Genomic DNA, 20,953 nt, shown 5'->3' on the forward strand with positions numbered 1-20,953 from the left:
TTACCTATTCTTTACATTTCATTAAAAAAAGACCCAATGACTCAAAACATAGGGAAAAGATGCAAATGCTTCACCAAAGACAGACAGAGGGTAAACAAGCATGTGTAGAGACATCCAACAGTAGGGAAATGCAGTTTAAAACTACAGTGAACTATGACTGATACATCTGTTAGAATGGCTAAAACGAGAAAGACTGATCATAACTAAGCGATGACAAAATGTGGAAGGAGCAGAAAATGTCACAAGCCCTTGGGAAACCAGTTTGGCAATTCTTAAAAAGCTAAATGTATACTGACCATATATTCTAGGCATCCCACTTCAAGGTAATTACACAAGGAATAGTAAGCACATGTAGACACAAACATATGGATACAGATATTCACAGTAGCTTTACCTGTAATAGCCAAAAACTTAATAATGCTGAGTCAAAGAAGCCAGAGCAAAAAAGAAATACATACTGTAGTATTCCATTTATATATAAATATTAAAAACGCAAATTAATCTATAGTGACAAAAAACAGATCAATAGTTACTTGGAGCAGGAAAGGATTATGAGACACAAAGAAACTTTTGGGGGGTGATGGATATGTTTATTATATTAATAGTGATGGCTTTCAGAGAAGGCAATGGCACCCCACTCCAGTACTCTTGCCTGGAAAATCCCATGGATGGAAGAGCCTAATAGGCTGCAGTCCATGGGGTCGCTAAGAGTCGGACACGACTGAGCGACTTCACTTTCACTTTTCTCTTTCCTGCATTGGAGAAAGAAATGACAACCCACTCCAGTGTTCTTGCCTGGAGAATCCCAGGGACAGGGGAGCCTGGTGGGCTTCCGTCTATGGGGTCGCACAGAGTCGGACACGACTGTAGTGACTTAGCAGCAGTGATGGCTTTACAGTATATACATATGTCACAACATATCAAAGTATACATTTAAAAAATGTGTGGGGACTTCCCTGGTGGTCCAGTGGTTAAGACTTTGAGCTTCCAATACAGGGGGAATGGGTTCTGTCCCTGGTTGGGGAAATAAGATCCCACATGCCTCAAAGCATGGCCAAAAACACAAATGAGACTTACCATATGTCAGCTATACCTTAATCAAGTTGTTGGAGAAAAAAGTGTTAAATACTTAAAAAAAATTTTTTTTTTAATTTTTAAAAAGAATTTGTCTATCTGATATTTTTTTAAGTGGGAAAGGAATCAAGGTATATTCTCCATTAGTTCTCTTTTTAAAATTTTTATTTATTTATTTATGGCTGTGCTGGGTATTCGTTGCTGGGTGGGCTTTTCTCTAGTTGCGGTGCGAGGGCTTCTCATTGTGGTGGCTTCTCTTGTTGCGGAGCACGGGCTCTAGGGCACACGGGTTTCAGTAGTTGCAGCACGTGGGCTTCGCAGTTATGGCTTCCAGGCCCTAGAGCACAGGCTCAATAGTTGTGGCCAGTATGCTTAGTTGCCCTGCGGCACATGGGATCTTCTTGGATAGGGAATCGAATCTGTGTCTCCTTTTTTTTTTCTTTAAAGTGGCTTCCTGGGTTACCCAAACATGATCTTCCTCATTCTATACGTACTCTTCCCAAGAACAAAGTTCACCAATGTGTATCAAGTTTAATTTTATTTTTAAATATTGAGACCACTGTAGAGAGTTTAAATCTAAAGCAGAAAGTTATTTATAGATTAGAGGATGAATTCACTAATCTGCAATGGCACTTCCAACTCTAAAAGTGTGTACAAGTGAGTTCATATGTGTGTATATGAGAGTGAGTGTTTGAGTGTGATACCGTGTGAGAGTATGTGAGAGTGTCTAAATGTGTGAATGTGTGTATAGTGTAAGAGATTAACTTTGGTAAGTGAGAAAGTTCTTAACTATAGTTGGCCTACAGCTTTATCCTCATATAGTCACTAATTAGGGATCTTATAGCTCCTAATTTTTAATTAACAAGAAATAAAAAAAGGATCTGAAGGAGAGAAAAATGTATTGGTGGCAGGGATAGGCCTAGGGGAAAATGAGGCAGAAACAACCAGGGGGAAAAATGTGGTGTCTACACACATTTCTACCTGCCAATGGACTTTTCTAAGACATGCACCTGACCTTCAACATAGACATATGGCAACTTCAGATTGGAGGCAACCTCAGTGAGGGTTGGGAGAAGAGGTATTTCCCACTGAGATTTTTGAACCATTCTATAAGACCATTTTCAAATATTTCTTAAAATATTAAAAAATATGCAAGCTTTAAGAAAAAAGGAAGAAGAAAAAGACAGCATTCATGTACTATAGCATCACCAAAATATACATAAAATACACGATGTATTTTTCTTGATCTTTTTTTAAACCCCAGAGGATGAGAGTATAAAAGCAGAACCTGTATGAGGTATGAAAGGTTTCCAAGATGCGTGGGTTTAATTACAAAGGATACATTTATCTCTTCTTGAACCAAAAGTTTTAAAAAGCAACAATCTCTCTGTATAGATCAATTCTTTGCAAACACTCTTATTCTAGGAATTGAGGAGCTGCTTGGTCACCATAGGAGATTTCTTCCCCAACTAGATGTAAAAATGTGTAAGAAACGATAGATCTCCTCTCCCACATTTGTTCTAAGAAGGGTCACCTGGCCTACGTGTTGGCCTGCCGGTTAATGTAGATGTTAGAATGAACGTTGTCAGCTAATTTTCCTAATAGGAGATACCTGATTGGAAGCAGGACATCTTTAAATAGCGTCTGCTGCCTGCTGAGTTTATGACTAGCTGTCTCTGTTTCTAAGAGAAAGAAAGGAGAGAGAAAATGATCTGAAAGTCATCACCAGTACTATGTAGGCTGCATTTGAAATGTGCAACAGAGTCAACCCTGACTATAGAGATAGAAACCAGTTTTTCTTAGGTTCCTAGTTGATGTCTAACAGCTCCTGAGGAGACTGTACAAATGGATTTTCCAGGGGTTGGTCCTCAATCGGCAGAATCTATTTAACAAACAGTCATACGCCCCACTCCAGTACTCTTGCCTGGAAAATCCCATGGATGGAGGAGCCTGGTGGGCTGCAGTCCATGGGGTTGCTGAGGGTTGGACATGACTGAGCAACTTCACTTTCACTTTTCACTTTCATGCACTGGAGAAGGAAATGGCAACCCACTCCAGTGTTCTTGCTTGGAGAACCCCAGGGACGGGGGAGCCTGGTGGGCTGCTGTCTATGAGGTCGCACAGAGTCGGACATGACTGAAGTGACTTAGCAGCAGCATACAGTGCTTAGTAAGCACCAAGTACTATCTTTTAAATATATTTTTTATTCTGTTCATTTTTTATTTTTGGCCAGGCAGCTTGTGGGATCTCAGTTCCCCGACCATGGACTGAATACAGGCCATTGCAGTGAAAGCGCTGAGTCCTAAACACTGGACCACCAGGGAACTATGAAGTACTATTTTAAATTTTTTACCAGTAGTAACACCCATAAAGTATTATCATAATCTCCACTTTCCAGGAAACAGAGACACAGAGAGATTAACTTGTCCAAATCACACAGCCAGTAAATATGGAGCTGAAATTCAAACTCAGACTCCGGTGTGTCTATCTGAGTCTGTGCTCACGACTGCCACTCACCTATTTCTTGAGCATCTACTCTATGTTTAAAGCTAAATGGGTCTGTGTTGAGTCACAAGTTAGATATAAATTGTGGTCTTTGCCCCTCAAAGTTTTCAAATCAGTTAAGAGACAAACATTACACGGGAAGCAATTAGAAAGCCCCAGAATAACCCAATATTTCAGCTGGGAAGAAAAAAGTGGATTCCTGGAGCTGAATTAGCTGGAGGAAAGACGTGACATGAGCTTGGTAGGCGGTGAAGGTCTTCTGTGGATGGGTGAGAAGGGGTGGCAGCAGGGAGCACGGGATGTCCATACGGGAGGGGGCTGAGAAAACCCCTTTCCTGGTGAATAGGCACATGTTGGGAGTGAGGACTGAATGGAGAGGAAGGTCAGATGGGGAAGCCACCCAGGGTGAAGATCCAGGATTTCAGACTAGATAGCAGGGAGCCACTGCAAGCTCTTGAGCAGGACATGACACTGTTGGTTAAACCGGGGACACAGGCAGCATGGACACTACACGGACAGTAGAACAGTCTCACTGCAAAGCCCAAGTGGCTGGATCAACTAACCCAAGAGACCAGAGAGAGCCAAGGCCAGGCCTAGGGCAGAAGCAGGTAGTCACAGCCTATGGACTGACATTGATCGTGCATGTCCTCTGTGCCAGAGACTGGGTGAGGTGTTTTTCACGCATCATCTTGTTTAATCCTCACAACGACTGTTTGCAGATGGTAAAAACAGTCAGCTCTAAGGCATTGGCATCAGTGTTACTCCTCTAGGGACAGTGGCGTGTTAATAAAGCCATCTCAGAGAGGCAGAAATCTTACTCCACCGTCTGCCTGATGCATCAGTTCTGTGATGCATTTATCTGGTCCAGGCAAGTTTGGAGCCATACACTGTCGAGTTAACTATTTGCATGCAGCCCACAGAGAGGTCCTAGGCTGTCTGAAAGGGGTGACTGACTAGATCTGGGGTTTGGGGAGCCCCTGATTGATAGGGTAAAAGGGCCTCACACTAAGAAACTTACATTCTGGTCCAACTACATCTGGGACTTGGGGCAACTCCTTCACTCTCTCTCCCTACAATAGCAGGGTGGGAGACTTCTAAGATTTCTAAGATAGATTTCTAAGGTCTCTCCAGCTTTTTAGAGGAATGAAGTGAACTTGGGAACATCAATTAATAAGCAAGACCGTATGAGTCTGGATCTCAATAAGCAGGAAGTATTACTGCAAAGCTAAAAGACTGGAAAGACATTTTAGCTAGAATTAAACAGAAATGGACAGAATACTAGAGTCAAGAAGAAAGGAAGTGAGCAGCATTTAAAGGTTTAATTCCAAAGGAGCAAGCTTCAATGGCATAATAGTAAAAACAATCTGCCCAATGGATAAATGGGCTGCTTGGTAAGAATGTTGGCAGCCTGGACACCAAAGGGAATTTATTTATGTCCTAGTGTGTCGTATCTCAGGACTCTGACAGGTTTAGTCCTCTGCAGTGGGAGAAGGGGAGATGGTCAGGACCCTCCACTGGGGGCGGGACGAGAGAGGCCGTTCTAGCCTGTGCCACTGAGCATCCGCTAGGCTGAGTCCATGCTGGCCAAGCACTCATCCAGTTAGGACTTGGCTCCCCTTGTGGTTTGACTACAAGAATAGATATCCTGCTGCTGCAGATTTTGAGTTCGTGGGAGGCAGTCTCTGTGACCAGATGGCTCTGGCACAGACAAGAGGGAGATTCTGGGTCCTCAAAGAAAAGGGACAGGCCCAGCTGGACTTACAGTGACAATACTTGACCACGGCCAGCTCCCAGCTCACCGGTGCTGCCTCCTGGGGTACAGACAGGAGGGCAGAACACAGCACAAGCAACACTTAGCAAGTACAGGGGTTCTAGGCCCCAGGCTAGGGTTTGGGAGCCTAATCATGGGACCCTATAATGTAACTAGAAGGAGAGAAACAAATAAATAATACTGGAAAGGGTGAGGCGAGGCAGGCCCAAGCTTTCCATGGTGATTCAGATATCAGCCTGACACATAAGGTGAGGGTTAGATGGGCAACAGGGTTAATAGCCAGGACAACATGCCATTCAAAACAGCTGAGAAAGTTCCTTAATAATCCACACGCTAGTGTTAGAATCATCAAGAATGCTTCAAAAAACATACTGATGGAGGAGAGGCAGACCCAAAGACATTGATTTCATTAGTCTGGGGTGGAGGGTGGGGGGCAGCAGAGGGGAGGGGCCTGGACATATATTTTTAAAAAATTCCCTGAGTAGTTTTACTGTAATTTGCTTCCAAAGGTTGAAAACCATTGGCCTGGACAGTGGTTCTTAATATATCTTTGGAGGAGTGGGAGGCAGAAAAGGCATCCAGGAAGCTTTTTCCCATTGTCCACGGCTGTCCCCTTTATCACCGTCTCAGTGAAGGGGCTGGGCCTGTTCTGATACTCCCACTGGACCATGGAGAGCCATTGGTGGGGTGGAGCCCAACGGCCTGCATTAACACTCTTCTTATGTAATATTAGATTCACACAAAAGAGTAAATATAATGTATAAGTAGGCTAAGCAGAATAATAATAAAAGACCCCCATGACCCAAGTGAAATCCTACACCTTTGTTAATACAATTGGTGTCACTGGCTCTCCTCCCTCCCCTCCTGTCCCGGGTTCCCCAAGGAGATAACCTCCTTCTTCAATGGGGACATTTTTAACAAGCAGGGGGTCCTGGGCCTCTGAGAGGGCAGGGCCTGCAGGTTGGGAGGGTGTGGAGGAGGCGGACAGGAGGATCAAGAGGATCAAGTGACCGGCTGTGAGCAAGGGAGGGCAGAGGCCGGGGAGCCAGGCAGAGCCTGCCACAGCCTCTAACAGAAGCAGAGGCGGGCAAAGCATTTGTTAAAGAAGTGCTAGAGAAATCCCTTTAGACCTAGTACAATGGAGTCCCAGATGCTCGCAGAAAAGCCAGCCTTTCAACTGTTTTGTTTTCCCAGCCCTGGCTGCTGCCACCAAATTGACAAGCATGCAATAGCTCAGGGGGTGCAGAGTTCAAGGCCCTGCAGATCTGTCGGACAAGAACAAAAAGGTGCAACTTGATCTCTCTTTCTCCATAGGCTAATCACACAAGAGAGCTTTTCCTTGGGGTTATTATTCTATTATAAACCCAGCTGCTTACAGCGAATCAACTGCTACCTCTCTTAGAAGGTACGAAGTAGGTCAGCGATGATCTACCTGGGTGCACAGGCTTGGCTTGAGTGCCACAGGCTGTATGAATAATTAAACCCACACATCCCGGAGATCAGCACTGCCTCTGAGAGCATTTCTTGCCCTAGGAGACTGTCAGGAATTAGAGGTAAGAGGAAGCCAAAAAATCCAGCTGCAGGTGTACCAAAAGGAAGGAGCAATCCAAGAGTGGAGGGGAGTGAGGACCAGGGCAGGAAGCCAGTCTTAGGAGGCTGGGATGTCTAAGGAAGGACTCTGGGCAGGGTCTCCTGGAGGGGTTTGGGGAGGATTGGGTCAGGGGCTGTGTTTATGGAACAGACACTTTATACGAGCTGGGGCACAAGGAGAAACATGCAAAAATTCCGACCTTGCTTAGGGGGTGGTTATAACAAAGGCCCAGTTTAGGTGACACAAGCAGTCAGACTGGCTGGGGGTCTACGGGCCTTACATTTCCTATATCTAGCACCTGGCATGCACTGGGGGTGCCTGAACCTGCAGGAACTGGGAGAAGCAGGACCTTAAATCACACAGGGGCTTTTATATGTTTTTCCAGAGGCAGCTGCTTCCATGGATGAGAAGCTTGGAAAAGATCAAAAGTTACCCACTGCCTTGTGCAAAGATGCACGTGCAAAGGTCTTCACCGGCCATAAAGAGCTGCAGGCTTTCAGAGGAAAACTCGTCACTCCTGGCTAATGAGGCCTTGGCAGATGACAATGAGGAAAAGAAGACAAAGAAGGCCAGCCTCCCCTCCCAGAGGCTGGTAGGCAGCACAGTGACAGCATGGCATCTGACTCTGGAATAAAGATTTCTCAAGGAGGGGGTGGGGGGACAGTAACCAGCAAGCTGCAGTTTTGGAGCAAGGCGGCACCCTGCACACAATTTTTGGTACACACTGCAATATAGACCGTAGCATGGATTGGTGTGGTAATCAGTTGTACTGATGATAAGTACTGGGGCCTCTCTTAGAATCCTGCTGGGAGTATCAGTTGTTACAACCAGATTGGAAAGTGATTTGGCAGCACGTTCTAAAGCTAAACATGTGTGTCTTCTATGACCGGGCACTCTCAACCCCCAGGAACATGCCCAGCAGAAATGTACACACGTTTGCTAAATGATATGTACACAACATTCACAGCTGCAGCATTTGTAATAGCCCCAAACTAATGACCTTGTTGATGGTGGAATGGCTGGGTACTACATGGGCTTTTGTACAGTGGAACACTAGTAAGCAACGAAAGTGGAGTAAGTATGATGTGCCACAACATGGGTGAATTTCACAAAAATAATACTGAGCAAAGGAAGCCAACACGAGGGGACAGACGGCCTGAGTTCATTTACATAAAGCACAGTCAAAAGCAACCTATGGTGAATATACAGAAAACCACTGACATCTGCACTTTAAATAGGTGAATTGTACAGCTTGTGTATCTCAATTAAGCCCTTATTTACAAGACAAAAAGACTATGGTATTAGAAGTCAGGATAGTGGTTCTCCTTGGTGAGGAGTAGTGACTGGGGAGGGGACACAAGGGGGATTCTGGGTGCCGGCAATGTTTGGTTTCTTGATTTGGGTGCTGGTTACCAGGGTGTGTTCAGTTGTGACAATTTTTTGTATTTAGAATCTGTGCACTTCTCTATATGTCTGCTATACTTCAATAAAAATAACCAGAGGGCTTTCTGGTGGTCCAGTGGTTAAGAACCTGCCTGCCAATGCAGGGGATATGAGTTCGATCCCTGGTCCGGGAGGATTCCACACGCTGCAGGGCAGCTAAGCCCATGCACCACAACTACTGAGCCCACGTGCCGTAACTGCTGAAGGCTGTGCACCTGGAGCCCATGCTCCACAGCAAGAGAAGCCACCGCAGTGAGAAGCCTGGGCACCACACTAGAGAGCAGCCCCCACTCGCTGAAACAGAGAAAGCCTGCACACAGCAACAAAGACTCAGTGCAGGAAAAAAAAACTTAAAAAAAATTTAAAAATTAACCACAAACAAAGCAGGCCTGGCCTGGCAGGGCTCAAGTGCATCGACATGGTGAGCTGAAAGTGCTCACTCACTTCAGAAAAGCCCTGTCTGCCACCTGGGTCCCCTTGTGAGGACCCTGCTAGTTTGTATGAGGATGGGGATCCCCATTTCATGACTGAGGCATCACCTGCATGGCCCCAGAGTTATTCTCAGAGAAGAAACTAGGGAGGGTTCACAAAACACTTCTCTTCCCTGGGCTTGGCTCCAGTGGGCAGCTGTGGCCTGGGATATCATCCTCGCCTCAGCACAGGCTGGGCTATGGCCACTGTGACTCCTCACAGCTCAGCCTTCAGGGGTCTGATCTGCTGCTCCCGGACTGGGAACGAGGCATATCCTCAGGGAGATCTTCAGGGCCACTTGCTTGAGGTGGGCTAGCCTGTAATGTTGCAACTCCAAGGCCACTCCAAGGCCTGCCCCAACCTGGCTCTTCAGGGTGGGTTTGGGGAGCACCAGCAGGAGGAGCACTGAAGCCCCCAGGAATATGGATCCCAGAGAGAGCACCGAGCATGGGAGAGGGGCTCCCTGAGGACCCCAGAGAGAACAGAGGCGAGATTTTAGGGTACAGGGCCACTGGGGATTTGCAGCAGTGGGCCAAAGTAGGACATAAGACTTTAGCCACTGAGCCAGTGGCCAGTGGACTCCTTTTATCCAGGGAACATTAGAGGCTAAGTCCTTTATAGATAAGATTGTACAAAGGGCTGCTGCTGAGGCGAGGGACTTCTGGCCCTTGAGATTCTGATTCAATTCTGCATTTGAAAAAAATCTTCATAGATGAATCTGATGCATAGTTGGATGTAGAGACCCACATGGATAAATATCAATCACTTATTCATTCAACAAACATTTACTGGTCAGCTACTCTAATTCTAGGTCAGGGTCAGGCTCTAGAAACACAGAAGAATACGGTCAGGCCTTGCCCTTAAGGAGCCCATAGTCTGAGCTTCAGAAAGAAGCCTGCATGTGACAGATAATTACAATGCAGAGATGACAGCAATGACAGGATTTTGGAGCACAGACAAATGGTGAAAAAAACCTATTTGTGATGCTTTTGAGAAAATGTAATTTCGTCATGATTCGTTTGTTTCACAGGTCTGAATTTTTGTATTTTGCATGGAAGCAGCTCAAGCCCAGCTCAGTAATTCTTAAATATTGTCCATGATAATTCACTCTGGAAAGAGGGCCCACCACCAGTGGTTTTCAAGCTGTTTTTAAAAAATAACAAGCTAGGAAAGATAATCGAAGATAGCTAACTATGTCTGTTTCATAATTTCTACCATTAAAATCATCTAGAAGAAGCATATCTATTTTTCACAACTTGGGGGAAATTAATTTAGCTTATCATACATAAAGGAGTACATTAGACCAACCCCCTCCGCCTCCCTCACCATACATGCACAATAACAAGCACCAGCTAATCCTCCTCTTCCTCTAGATCGGCACTACATGATATAAGAACATAAAAATAAAATCAGTTCCTGGCCTCGGTACCTCACTTAAGTGATGTGATTGGCAAAATGGGCCTAAATGCCTCCTTTTCCCATAATCATGGAAATCTATGACATTTAGCCCAAAATTTCCTGTTTTAGTTGCACAGTGGCCCTTTTCAAGGCCAAATTTCTTCTTTGAGCAATACAGTGGGAGCACCCTGTTCATCAGGGTCCAGCCTAGAGCAGGCCCAGAAACAGAGGAAGCCACTGAGGAAGCACCTTCAGCACCCAGAAGCATTATTACCTTGGTCCCATGGTAGAAGTCGTCCACGCACGTGGCATTCATGAAGGTCTGGTGGAAGTGGGTGCTGGTGTCGATGCCTCCAGGGATCACCAGCTTCCCCGTGGCATCAATCACTTTGGCCCCTCCAGGGATCATGAGTTCACGGCCCACTTGCTGGATGATGCCATTCTCGATGTAGACATCAGCCTCGTGGGTGCAGTCATCGTTCACAACCTTGCCTCCCTTGATGAGAATCCGCACGCTGGCTGAATTGGCAAGCATGTTCCTGTGAAAGGTGAGAGGGGGGCATTGGTCAAAGTCAAAGTTCCTTTTCATGGTCACCAAGGTCCCACCCCTTCCTGTGAGAGCCCAAAATAAATGGGCAGAGTTGAGGGAGCAGGGATGGGGAAGCAGTTTCTCCATAGCCTGAGAACACTGGTCCTACAGCCAGCTGGGGTCACAGGCCTCCCGCTAACCTCACAGCAGGACTACTTGGGAATCATGACACTGCAGCAATTAAGGTGAAGCTAGAACCCAGAGAAACATCGGTTTTCAGCTTCTTAAGATGTTGTGGGGATTGTAAAGAATTTTCATATCTCTTGTCTCATTTTGGGCTTCCCTGGAGGCTCAGACTGTAAAGAATCCACCTGCAATGTGGGAGACCTGGGTTCTCATTTTATTGCTACAACAGTCCAAGAAGTGGCATTTCACAGATGAGAAAACTGAAATTGCTATTAAGGAATTTATGGCTACTAACTAGCCAAGTCAAACCCAGAGGTCTTACATGAGGAATGTCCCCACTAAACCATATATGGTCCTGGAGATATTGGAGGCTCCCGGGGCGTGTCTCAGAGGGCCAAATTCTCCAAGTCTCACAGCTGTTTGATTCATGCCATTCTTCAGATGGATTCTGCTGCAGTTCACCCTCCTGTGTTTGTGTTAAGAAGCCCACTACCACACTGAAGCTCCCTAGCTGACTGCATATTGATAAACTCATCCGAAGAGCTTTTGAAAGCATCCATGCTCAAGCTCCACCACTGAAGACTCAGCTTTATTTGGTTCAGTCTGTGCCCCCAGAATCTGTTTTTCAAAAGCCACAAACCTCTACCATACACTTAAAGAATTAACACCAATCCCTTCCAGAAAATAGAGAAGGAAACCTTCCCAAGTCATTTTATGAAGTCAGTATTACCCTGATACCAAAGATAGACAAAGACAGTACCAAAAAAAAAAAAAAAACTCTAAAGTGATACCCCTCATGAATGTAGATACAAAAATTTCTAACAAACCTCAGCAAACAGAATTTAGCAATATGTAAAAGAATTCAAAAATCCCACCCATGTAAATGGGATTACCTCCAGGGATACAAATCTTGCTCAATTTTTGAAAATCAATCAGTGTAATCCACCATATTAACAGGCTAAAGAAGAAAAATCACACAATCGTATCAGTTGATACAGAAAAAGCACTTGACAAAATACAACACCCATTCATGATGAAGACTCTCAGGAAAGTAGGAATAGACGTTAACTTCCTCAAGTTGATAAAGAACATCAACAAAAAACCTGTAGCTAAAATCAGAATTAATGATGAAAGACTGAACATTTTCCCTGCTAAACTGGGAATAAGCCAAGGATGTCTATCTTACCACTATTATTCAATAGAGAAAGTCCTAGCTAGCAATATGACAAAAGAAAATGAGATGAAAGACACAGCAATTGAAAAATTAAAAAGTTGTTCTTATTTGCAGGTGACGTGATAGGGGCTATGCAGAAAATCCCAAAGAATCTACAAAAAAATCTACTAGAACAAATAAGTGAATTCAGCAAGGTCACAAGGTATAAGATCAACATAGAAAAAGCTATTGTTTTTCTATATACTAGCAATGAACACATAGATGCTCAAGAAAATTGAAATACTTAGGCACAAATCTAAGAATGCACATAGGATTTGTATGCTGAAAAGTACAAAACGCTGGTGAAAGAAATCAAAGATCTAAATAAGTGGAGAGACATTCTATGTTCATGGATTGGAAGGCTTAACATAGAAAAGGTGTCGATTCTCCCCTAATTGATACACATGTTTCAGGTTGATTTCAGCAACTCTCTTGACTATTCGGTATCTGAATAGAAACTATTTTCATTTAGATTTAGAAAATATAAATCTGACCAAGCAGAGGGAGATATACCTCCCTCCCACAGTGACACTGCAACGTCATTGTGGGCTCAAAGAAAGCCGACATTTTTACTCAGTAAACTTATTCTTAAGGATCCAATCAATTGTCCCCTCTTTTAAGAAGCTTTCCCTGACTCCCTCAGTACCTTCACTGACTTCATGGCACTGGAATCTGTCTCCACCTCTGCACTAAGTCCTCAAAATCAAAGGCATAGCAGTGAGCACTGTATCTGCCCAATCCTCACCCCCAGCATCCAGTACAGGAAATTCAAACTGCGGAAAAAAAAAAGAAAAGAATGAATGGCCGCCTCTATTGATACTTGTGCACCCAACAATCAAATGGTTTAAAGCAGTAGGCCAATTCCACATTTGTTGTCTGGGACATTTGGCAACTCTGTATATAGGATAATGCTCAACTTTGATCCCTCTTCCAACGCAGCACATCACTGTGAGCAGAGCAAAGAAAGCAACACACTATCTCTCATCCTCATCATTTTATTTTGCCTGCCAGCAGCCAAGGTACAGGAAGCCTGTGTCCCAGGATGAAAGGTCTTACAATCTGCTGAAGGAATAACTCTTGCAAGGGAATAAGTCAGCTAGTTGGAGAGCTTAGCCTGCTCTCCTGAACTCACTTGGCTAGGCAGTTGTTTTTTGTTTGTTTTGTTTTTTTGTCAAATCGACCAGGCTGGAGTGCATGGAATCTCCACACCAAGAAAGTTTACAGTCTGAATTCAGCTTAGACTGTCAGGTCCTTCTGCTGTTAGGAGAGGCTCGTCCACTGGGGTCTGCTGCTGGGAGATGCTGGGAAATAAGACAGGTGGCTGGGAGTAAGCCTCCTTTCCTTACACTGTCTCCCATGAACATCTGGCCCCTGCCAGGCATCCTTCTGACCTTTGGGGAGAAGGGATCCCTCCCCTAGTGTGGAAGGAACTGGGTAGAGAGAGTGGGGAGGAATCGGGGAGGCCAGAGGGGCCAGAGGGGAGACCGGGACTGTCACAACAAGCCTGTTGTCTGAAGCTGGAATAAAACTGACATATGTCAGGAGAACTTTTGTCCTAAAATCTAAAAACTGGAATTTTAATTTAATACACAATAATCAGGAAATGAATTTGGTTCTTAGGTGATGGACAAAACCTTTCTGGCTGAAGGAAGCCCAGAAAGCCTTCAGAGATGCAATCTCTTTCTTCCAAGGCCAGAAGTGACCACAAAAGGAGAGATGCAAGTTCTCAGCGAGAAATAATGGTGATAAGACACATACAATCCTCTGTGCAAATATATAATCCTCACCTTTAAAAAGAACTTTAAGTAAGTTATGAAATTTAAGAAATTTATGCTGGGAAATTGCTGCCCAGTCATTATGTCAGCATGGTAAATGAGAATATTGATTTGCTTATTAATCCACAGCACATACTCATGGCACACACCTGGAGGGTGGAGACCCTGGAAGAGTGATGTGATAATGATTTACCGGGGTTTCTTGTCTGAGCTGTGATGCTGGAATCATCATAAGCCAAGGGCGTCTTCTTCAATAGTAACAGTAGTAACAAGGCTCTTAGTAAGCTAACACCCTGTGCCTGGAATTTAATTCACACAGCAGCCCCAAGAAGTAAGAACAAGGCGGGAGGTATTAGCCCTATTTTAAGAGAAGGAAACAGACATTTTGAAATAACAGGTAACCCATCAGAGCTCATACAACTCCAGGGTCTGGGACTTACAGGGAAGGTTATCAGAGTTACTCTGGGTAGAAGAGTTTCAGATGATTTTTATGTTCTTGACAGTTTTTTATATTTTTCAAATTTTATACATTAAACTTGTATTACCTTTTAAAATATAAAAAGTTGTGTTAAGAAGGTTTTTTAAGCTACAAAGAAGCCAGAAAGAATCCAACTTGATGCTTCACTAATGTCCAGTGGGTTCAGTCCCTCCCTCTGCCATCCTCTATGTGAGGAGATGAAAAAAAGACCTGCTCCTAACAGCTGTACCTGAATCCTTCTCTAGAACACTTGGGCTGCCACCATGACTCACCTTATCATTTTCCACTTCTTTGTTGGAAATCCCTGAAGGCTAACCAGGCTCTGAAGAGGCTGGGTACCTGCAAATCTGGGGAGTCCTGCAGCCTCTCTGGTTGGGGGATCCCATTCACAGAAGCCTGCTTTAGTCCTGGAACTCCAGACTGGACTGGACTCCTAGGACTACCTTAGAGGAAACTCATTCTCAGAATTTAGAGGATTCTAATAATGATCTTAACAATTAGCAAACATCTATATACTGGACCCTTCCCAATGCCCACCATATACATTATCTTATTTGATTCTTACAATGCCCTGAGATAGATACTCTTATTGCCCCCAGTTTTACCATAAAGAAACTGATGCTTAGAAAAGTTAAAGGAACTTCTTCAAAGTCACACAGCTAGTTTATAACAGAGTAGGGTTTGAAAGCCAGTCAATCATTTTTAGAGCAGTTATGAACTGAATGCTTGTGTCCTCCCAAAATTCATGTGCTGAAGTTCTAACTTCCAGAGTGGCTATATTAGAAGATGAGGCCTTTAAGGAAGTTTTTAAGGATAAATGAAGCCATAAGGGTGGAGCCCCGATCAAATAGGATTAGTGTCCTCGTAAGATGAAACATCAGAGAGCTCCCCCTCTCTCCCCTACCCACTTTCACCCCCATAAACTGTGCTTATGCTCAGAAGAAAGGTCATGTGAGGACACAGCTAGAAGGCAGCCAGAAAGAGTCCTCACCAGAAACCAAGCCTGTAAATAATGGCTTCAGTGTAAATAGTGGCCCGACTGATGGGTCTGATTGGCACAGAACTGTCAGCTCCCTCCAACCCTCTGGCAGACTTACAGCTTCAGATTGGGGGGTGTAGTCATCACAGCTACCTGAAAATCTTCAGTGTTTTGGGGGTTACCAAGCCTTGGAACACTCCAGTCCTAGACTGGTGTGTTGGATAATAATATAGCACAGTTGCTTAAAGTTCCCTGCCCAAGGTGTTTGGGGAGAATATCTTTTTAAAATGAATATTTGTGTGCATGAAAATATTCTATAACTTCATTCCTCCCCAGTGTCAAGCACTGGAGACAACTCTGAAAGGACACAGGCCTTGCTCTCAAGAAACCCAGTCTTGGGACCTCCCTGGTGGTCTGGTGGCAAACTCTTCATGCTCTTGAGTTCTGTCCCTGGTCAGGGAACTAGATCCCACATGCTACAACTAAAACCCAGCACAGCCAAATAAGTAAATAGTATTTAAAAAAAAAAAAAGAAAGAAACTCAGTCTAGTGAGTGAGAGAGACACAAATAATTGCATTACCAAGTGCTAAAGTGTCAAGGGGACATTTTTTGCCTAAAGACCTTAAATCTAACTTGATTTAGACTAGGTGTCTCTCACCAGGTACCAGATGCCAGAGCTGTGACTGGGTGAGACCAGCAGGTTGGTGATGGGAGGAGTGTCTTTTGTTACACCAGTGTCCTCCCACACATTTCCACATTTCCAAATGGTCTGCATCACCAAGATGTCTCATTCCTCCTGATCCCCCCTTGTTGTTGACTTGTGTGATGGTTGACATTCATTATGCTTCTCACCTCCTCCAGTAACCTCATTAGCACCTCATTCCTAGAGTTTTCCCTGCTAGTCTTTGCTAAAAGAAAGACATACTGGCATCTTTTCCCACAGTGTCCCTGCTGTCTGTGCGTGTACCACGTGTGTATGTACATAACAAAGTGAGGGTGTGTGTGAATGGGGAGATACCTCGGACCTCCTAGGAGAGTCCCCCTAAAGAGAAAGGATTTGAACACAGTTGTTGAAACTCATGCTTTTAAACAGTGCAAATACTACAGGCCATGATGGTCTTTCCCTCTTCTCTAGTGGGGCAGCATATTCAGAGAACATCCTTATCAATGGTCATGGTCAAAAAGGTCAGGATTGGTTTTACTCATTTATGATGCTTTGAGTCACTGATTTGATTCTAAAACCTGACTCTTTGTGACCCTATGGACTGTGGCCTGCCAGGCTCCTCTATCCATGGGATTCTCCAGGTAAGAATACTGGAGTGAGTTGCCATACCCTCCTCCAGGGGATCTTCCTGACCCAGGGATTGAACCCTCTTATGTCTTGTGCATTGGCAGGTGGGTTCTTTACCACTAGCACCAACCTGGGAAGCCCCATAACTGCATATATAGAATCAGTCTGGCCCACTGGCTTATTACACGCTGTGGACTGAATGTTTAGGCTCACCTCTCCCACATTCATATGTTGAAGCCTTAATCCCAACGTAATGGTATTTGGAGCTGGGGTCTTTGGGAGCTACTTAGGTCATGACGATCTTGTAGTTTCCTAATAAGAAGACACACAAGAGATCTCTCTTTCTGCCATATGAAGACACAGAGAGAAGACTGTCCACAAGCAAGAAACTCTCTCACCAGGAACTGAACTGGCTGGCACATTGATCTATCTTGGACTCCTCGGCCTTCAGAGCTATGAGGAAGGAGTTTCCGTTGCTCAAGGCACCCAGTCTCTGGTATTCTTATTATAGCAGCTCAAGCTGACTAAGATACCACATTAGATAGCAATAAACATTATAGTCAAATCATCATTAAGTAACAACTGGGCCTTAAAATACACCTCCTTTAAAGATTTCTGGTTATATCCTACACTCCCATGGGTTTAACCAAAAAGTGATCATCCAGCTCTTCTGTCTATTCAAACAAAAACATTCAAATCACATCTCTGTCCTCCCAGGAAGAAATGGGGGAAAACACCAGATAGTTAAATACTATTAGAAAAAATAATTCAGGGGTATGAAATTCTAGAGCTGCACAGATTCATCAAGTGGACCCTGACTTTCTCTCCAGTGCTGGACTTTACCAACAGGGACCTTGAATCGCAGGGAACCAGTCCAGGACTAAAGCGGGGTGTTTTGCTACAAATATCAGAGATCTTAAGAATCTTACAGTATATTCAGGGAAGCAATGATGCCTTCCTCAGAAAGACAGTGGGTATCTCCAATACGCAAAGATTTATCCAAGTGTACACAGCTCATATCTCCCCAGTTTCCTGGCCCTTATGTTCTTGAACCAGTAGTGGGTCAGAGTTAAGGTGATGTGCTGGCTGGGGAAAGAGGGACTTCCGGGTGGGGAGGGAAAACGCTATGAGCTGGGAGCCGAGTCTTAAGAAAGCTTCTTCGTGTTTAAAATAGTAACAATTATTGCTATCTGCTCTCCCACAACCGTCTTGCGGGATGACAGTAAATTTCCTGCACTGCCCACCTTCCTGCCATTTTTACTGTCATTGAGCAGCTCCAGCAAAGAAATGCATGGTTGGGTGAGGGGTGCGGGGGCACTTTGCCAAGTGGACAGTCAAGGTTACAGCAGCTCTGCTTCTCATTCATGAAATGCACACACCCTACACTCCTAGAAGGTGCACAGTGTAAGTCCTGCCAAGGAAATGCCAACCCCAACGCTGCGTTTGGAATTGCCTGCTTCTGTCAACACCTTCCACAGTTCCCCGAGCCTGCAGGGAGGTGTGAGACGAGGAGAGCAGCAGTCTGTCCAGCACAGCTGCCTCCTGCCAGCCGCTCAGCCGGCGGAAGCTGAGCGGCTCCAGCTCTCAGCACAAACGTCCGAGCCAAAAGACACCGCAAAGGGACACTTCTTACAGGAAGACCTTGAAACTAACCCAACAGGTATTGGTTTAAGATGTATATTCCCTCTTAACAGGCATTGGTTGAAGACTCACATTTCCCCTTTGGGTAGAAGCCACAGGAAACCATGTGATCTTTAGAGACAATTGGTCACTGTGATAGCCAGTAATATACAAGAGCTACACAACTGCCCTGTGACATGAAGGTCCTGGGCATTTAAGCTGACCCTAAGAACAACCTGGGGTGGAAGCTGGAAGGGCGGTGAAGCCACTCAGGTCACGGGGGACATGCTGAACCGCAATGGCTGGTCCCTTGCTCCAAGCTGATAACATTTGTTATAGGATCAAAAGGTAATATAAGTTAGGGGTTTGGGAAAGAAAAGAAAACCATGCAGCTATTTTTCTTCTTCTGATCAGCACATGGGGAAGAGAAACAGAGTAATGAGAGAGCCATCCCTGGAGGGGTGTTTGTGCTCAGTGCATCCTGGGATGATTCCCAAAGAGGATTCTCTTGGCGTTGAAAAATGAGAACAAATTAATGATTCAACACAGCATAAAAACCAAAAAGGGAAGTTTGAGGTGAGTGGGAAACAGCTAAGTGTTTACATTAATAAATTTGATTTTTAAAAAAAGTAAATTGCTTTCTACATAGTAAAGCACCAAACAATTCTTGACTAATATTAAAGTGCAGTGTAATTTTATAACTAATTCTTAACTGGCTTTATAAATTCTTGAGTAGATCTTAAACAATTTTATAACCTACGTGTAAGGTATTAATATAAATAATAATGACACAAACACCAGTGAACTCAGCATCGTCATTACCATTCATCCTGGTACCTCCTTCATCGCAGCTCACATCCCCCTCCTCAGAGGTAACTACTCTAGTGGATTTGTATGAACTAATGACTAATAACAATTAAGTGACAAGTAACAAAAAAAGGACAAGATCACAGATGTTCCCACCCCATGACTACCTCTCCCCATATCCCACAGTCATGCTTCACCTACTTCTGACTGCTTCCTTTACCACCTAGTTCTCTGCCTGAAGCAGAAATCAGAGAACCTCCACTATGCTAATAACAAAGGAGTGAGGCATTTCAGGGCTTCCCAGGTGGCTCAGTGGGTAAAGAATCTGCCTGTAATGCAGGAGATTCAGGAGAAGTGGGTCCGATTCCTGGGTCAGGAAGATTCCCGGAGGGTATGGCAACCCACTTGAGTATTCCTGCCTAGAAAATTTCACGGACAGAGGAGCCTGGCAGGCTCCAGCCCATGGGGTCACAAATAGTTGGACATGACTGAAGTGACTGAGCATGCACACATGGGGCATTTTAACATCATCCAAAGGCCCACTGGACCATTCCGCTGAGTTGTCCCAAGGCAGCATCAATCAGTTCAAAACCAACTGCACTGTCCCCATCACCCATCCAGAAATATGGGACTTCTCCTGGATTCCTCTCCAACCTAGGCCAGTATCAGAAGGGCTGGTGTGCACCTCGGAGCTTTGTGAGAAATATTTTGCGGGATTCTGGAAGTAGAAGCCAACCATGGGGAGAAGAACTGGGAAAGGTAAAAGGGCAGGTCCTCCATCTCTCATCTGGGGCTCATCAAAGACTAGTGGGGACCTGGAGGCTGGGTCCTCCAGGCCTGGACAGGAAGAAGAGCTAGTGAGGCTGAGGGGTAGCCAGGGAGGGCAGAGGCTAGAGTGGTTATGGCCGATGTTACCCCCCTCCCTTCAGCCAAGACACAGTGGATCCTGCATCCAATAGCAACACACTCTTTCTGCATCTAACTGGCCAGGCAGAAGTTGCTAACACCCCAGGGGCTCTATAACCCAAGGGCTGAGCAGGATCTAGGTTCTGGGTGGCAGGTGCCAGCTGGCCCAGGATGTTTGTAACTGGGGACCATGAAGCATCTGCATCTGGAATACTGCCACCACCTTGGTCACCATGTTGTAGAGAAGGTAGTGTGGGACAGGTAGGACAGGACAGGGCAAGACTACAGGTGAGAGCCCAGCACCAGGGCAGCCTCTTCAGTAAGCAGTCTGTCAAGTGATGGATGTGAATGTGGTGACCGAGGAAGGGCTTGCTCCTGAGAAAGTGTGAATTACCAGCTTAGACCAGGAAGGTGCCATGAGTGGAGCCCAAGGGCGAGCCTGGCTTCTGGGAAGGCATATATGAATCCACCAGGGGTGAGTCCTTAACAGGCTAAGATCAAGTAAGTGCTTTGAATCCCATAGGTTCATCAGCCCAGCCTGGCCCTGCGGGGTGGGCTTACTGATCAAGCACCATGAGGGCAAAAGTGAAATTCCAAAGGATTAGCCATGAGAGGGTGGTAAGAAATGGAGCTGCAGGCCACTTGTTCAACGAGATTAGCTACGAGAATTGAGCAGTTGTTAGAAGGCAAAGCCGAGTGCGCATGTGAGTGTGTGTATTGCTGATCCAGGATGGGCTTCTCCATGTGCCTGCTGTGAGCATTCTGGCCTGGCATGACCAGTCTTTGCATTTGGGCAACAACCCAGCTCCTTTTAGGCACCCACTGACTCACTGAGGTCAGGCAGCTCATGTGAGATCCTGGGAGGATGAACACCAGCAAACACCAGTAAGTATATGTAAAATCTCCCTTCCATGA

The 20,953-nt window shown here is 45.0% G+C and overlaps 1 protein-coding gene across 3 annotated transcripts in view; it reads right to left on the reverse strand.

The window, feature by feature from the left end:
- Positions 1–20,953, reverse strand: part of DPYSL5 (dihydropyrimidinase like 5) — an 89,366-nt gene that overhangs the window by 41,642 nt on the left and 26,771 nt on the right. For 2 of the 3 annotated variants that reach the window (NM_001109964.1, XM_059890991.1), the window contains exon 2: positions 10,528–10,792. In NM_001109964.1, the coding sequence (NP_001103434.1) occupies positions 10,528–10,788 (261 nt within the window). In that variant the 5' untranslated portion in view covers positions 10,789–10,792. Of the gene's footprint in view, positions 1–10,527; positions 10,793–12,827; positions 12,955–20,953 lie in introns of all 3 variants that reach the window. The other variant, XM_024998245.2, reaches the window with a different exon arrangement.

The sequence above is a fragment of the Bos taurus genome, chromosome 11 (assembly GCF_002263795.3).
Source record: "Bos taurus isolate L1 Dominette 01449 registration number 42190680 breed Hereford chromosome 11, ARS-UCD2.0, whole genome shotgun sequence".
Taxonomy (NCBI): Eukaryota; Metazoa; Chordata; class Mammalia; order Artiodactyla; family Bovidae; genus Bos; species Bos taurus.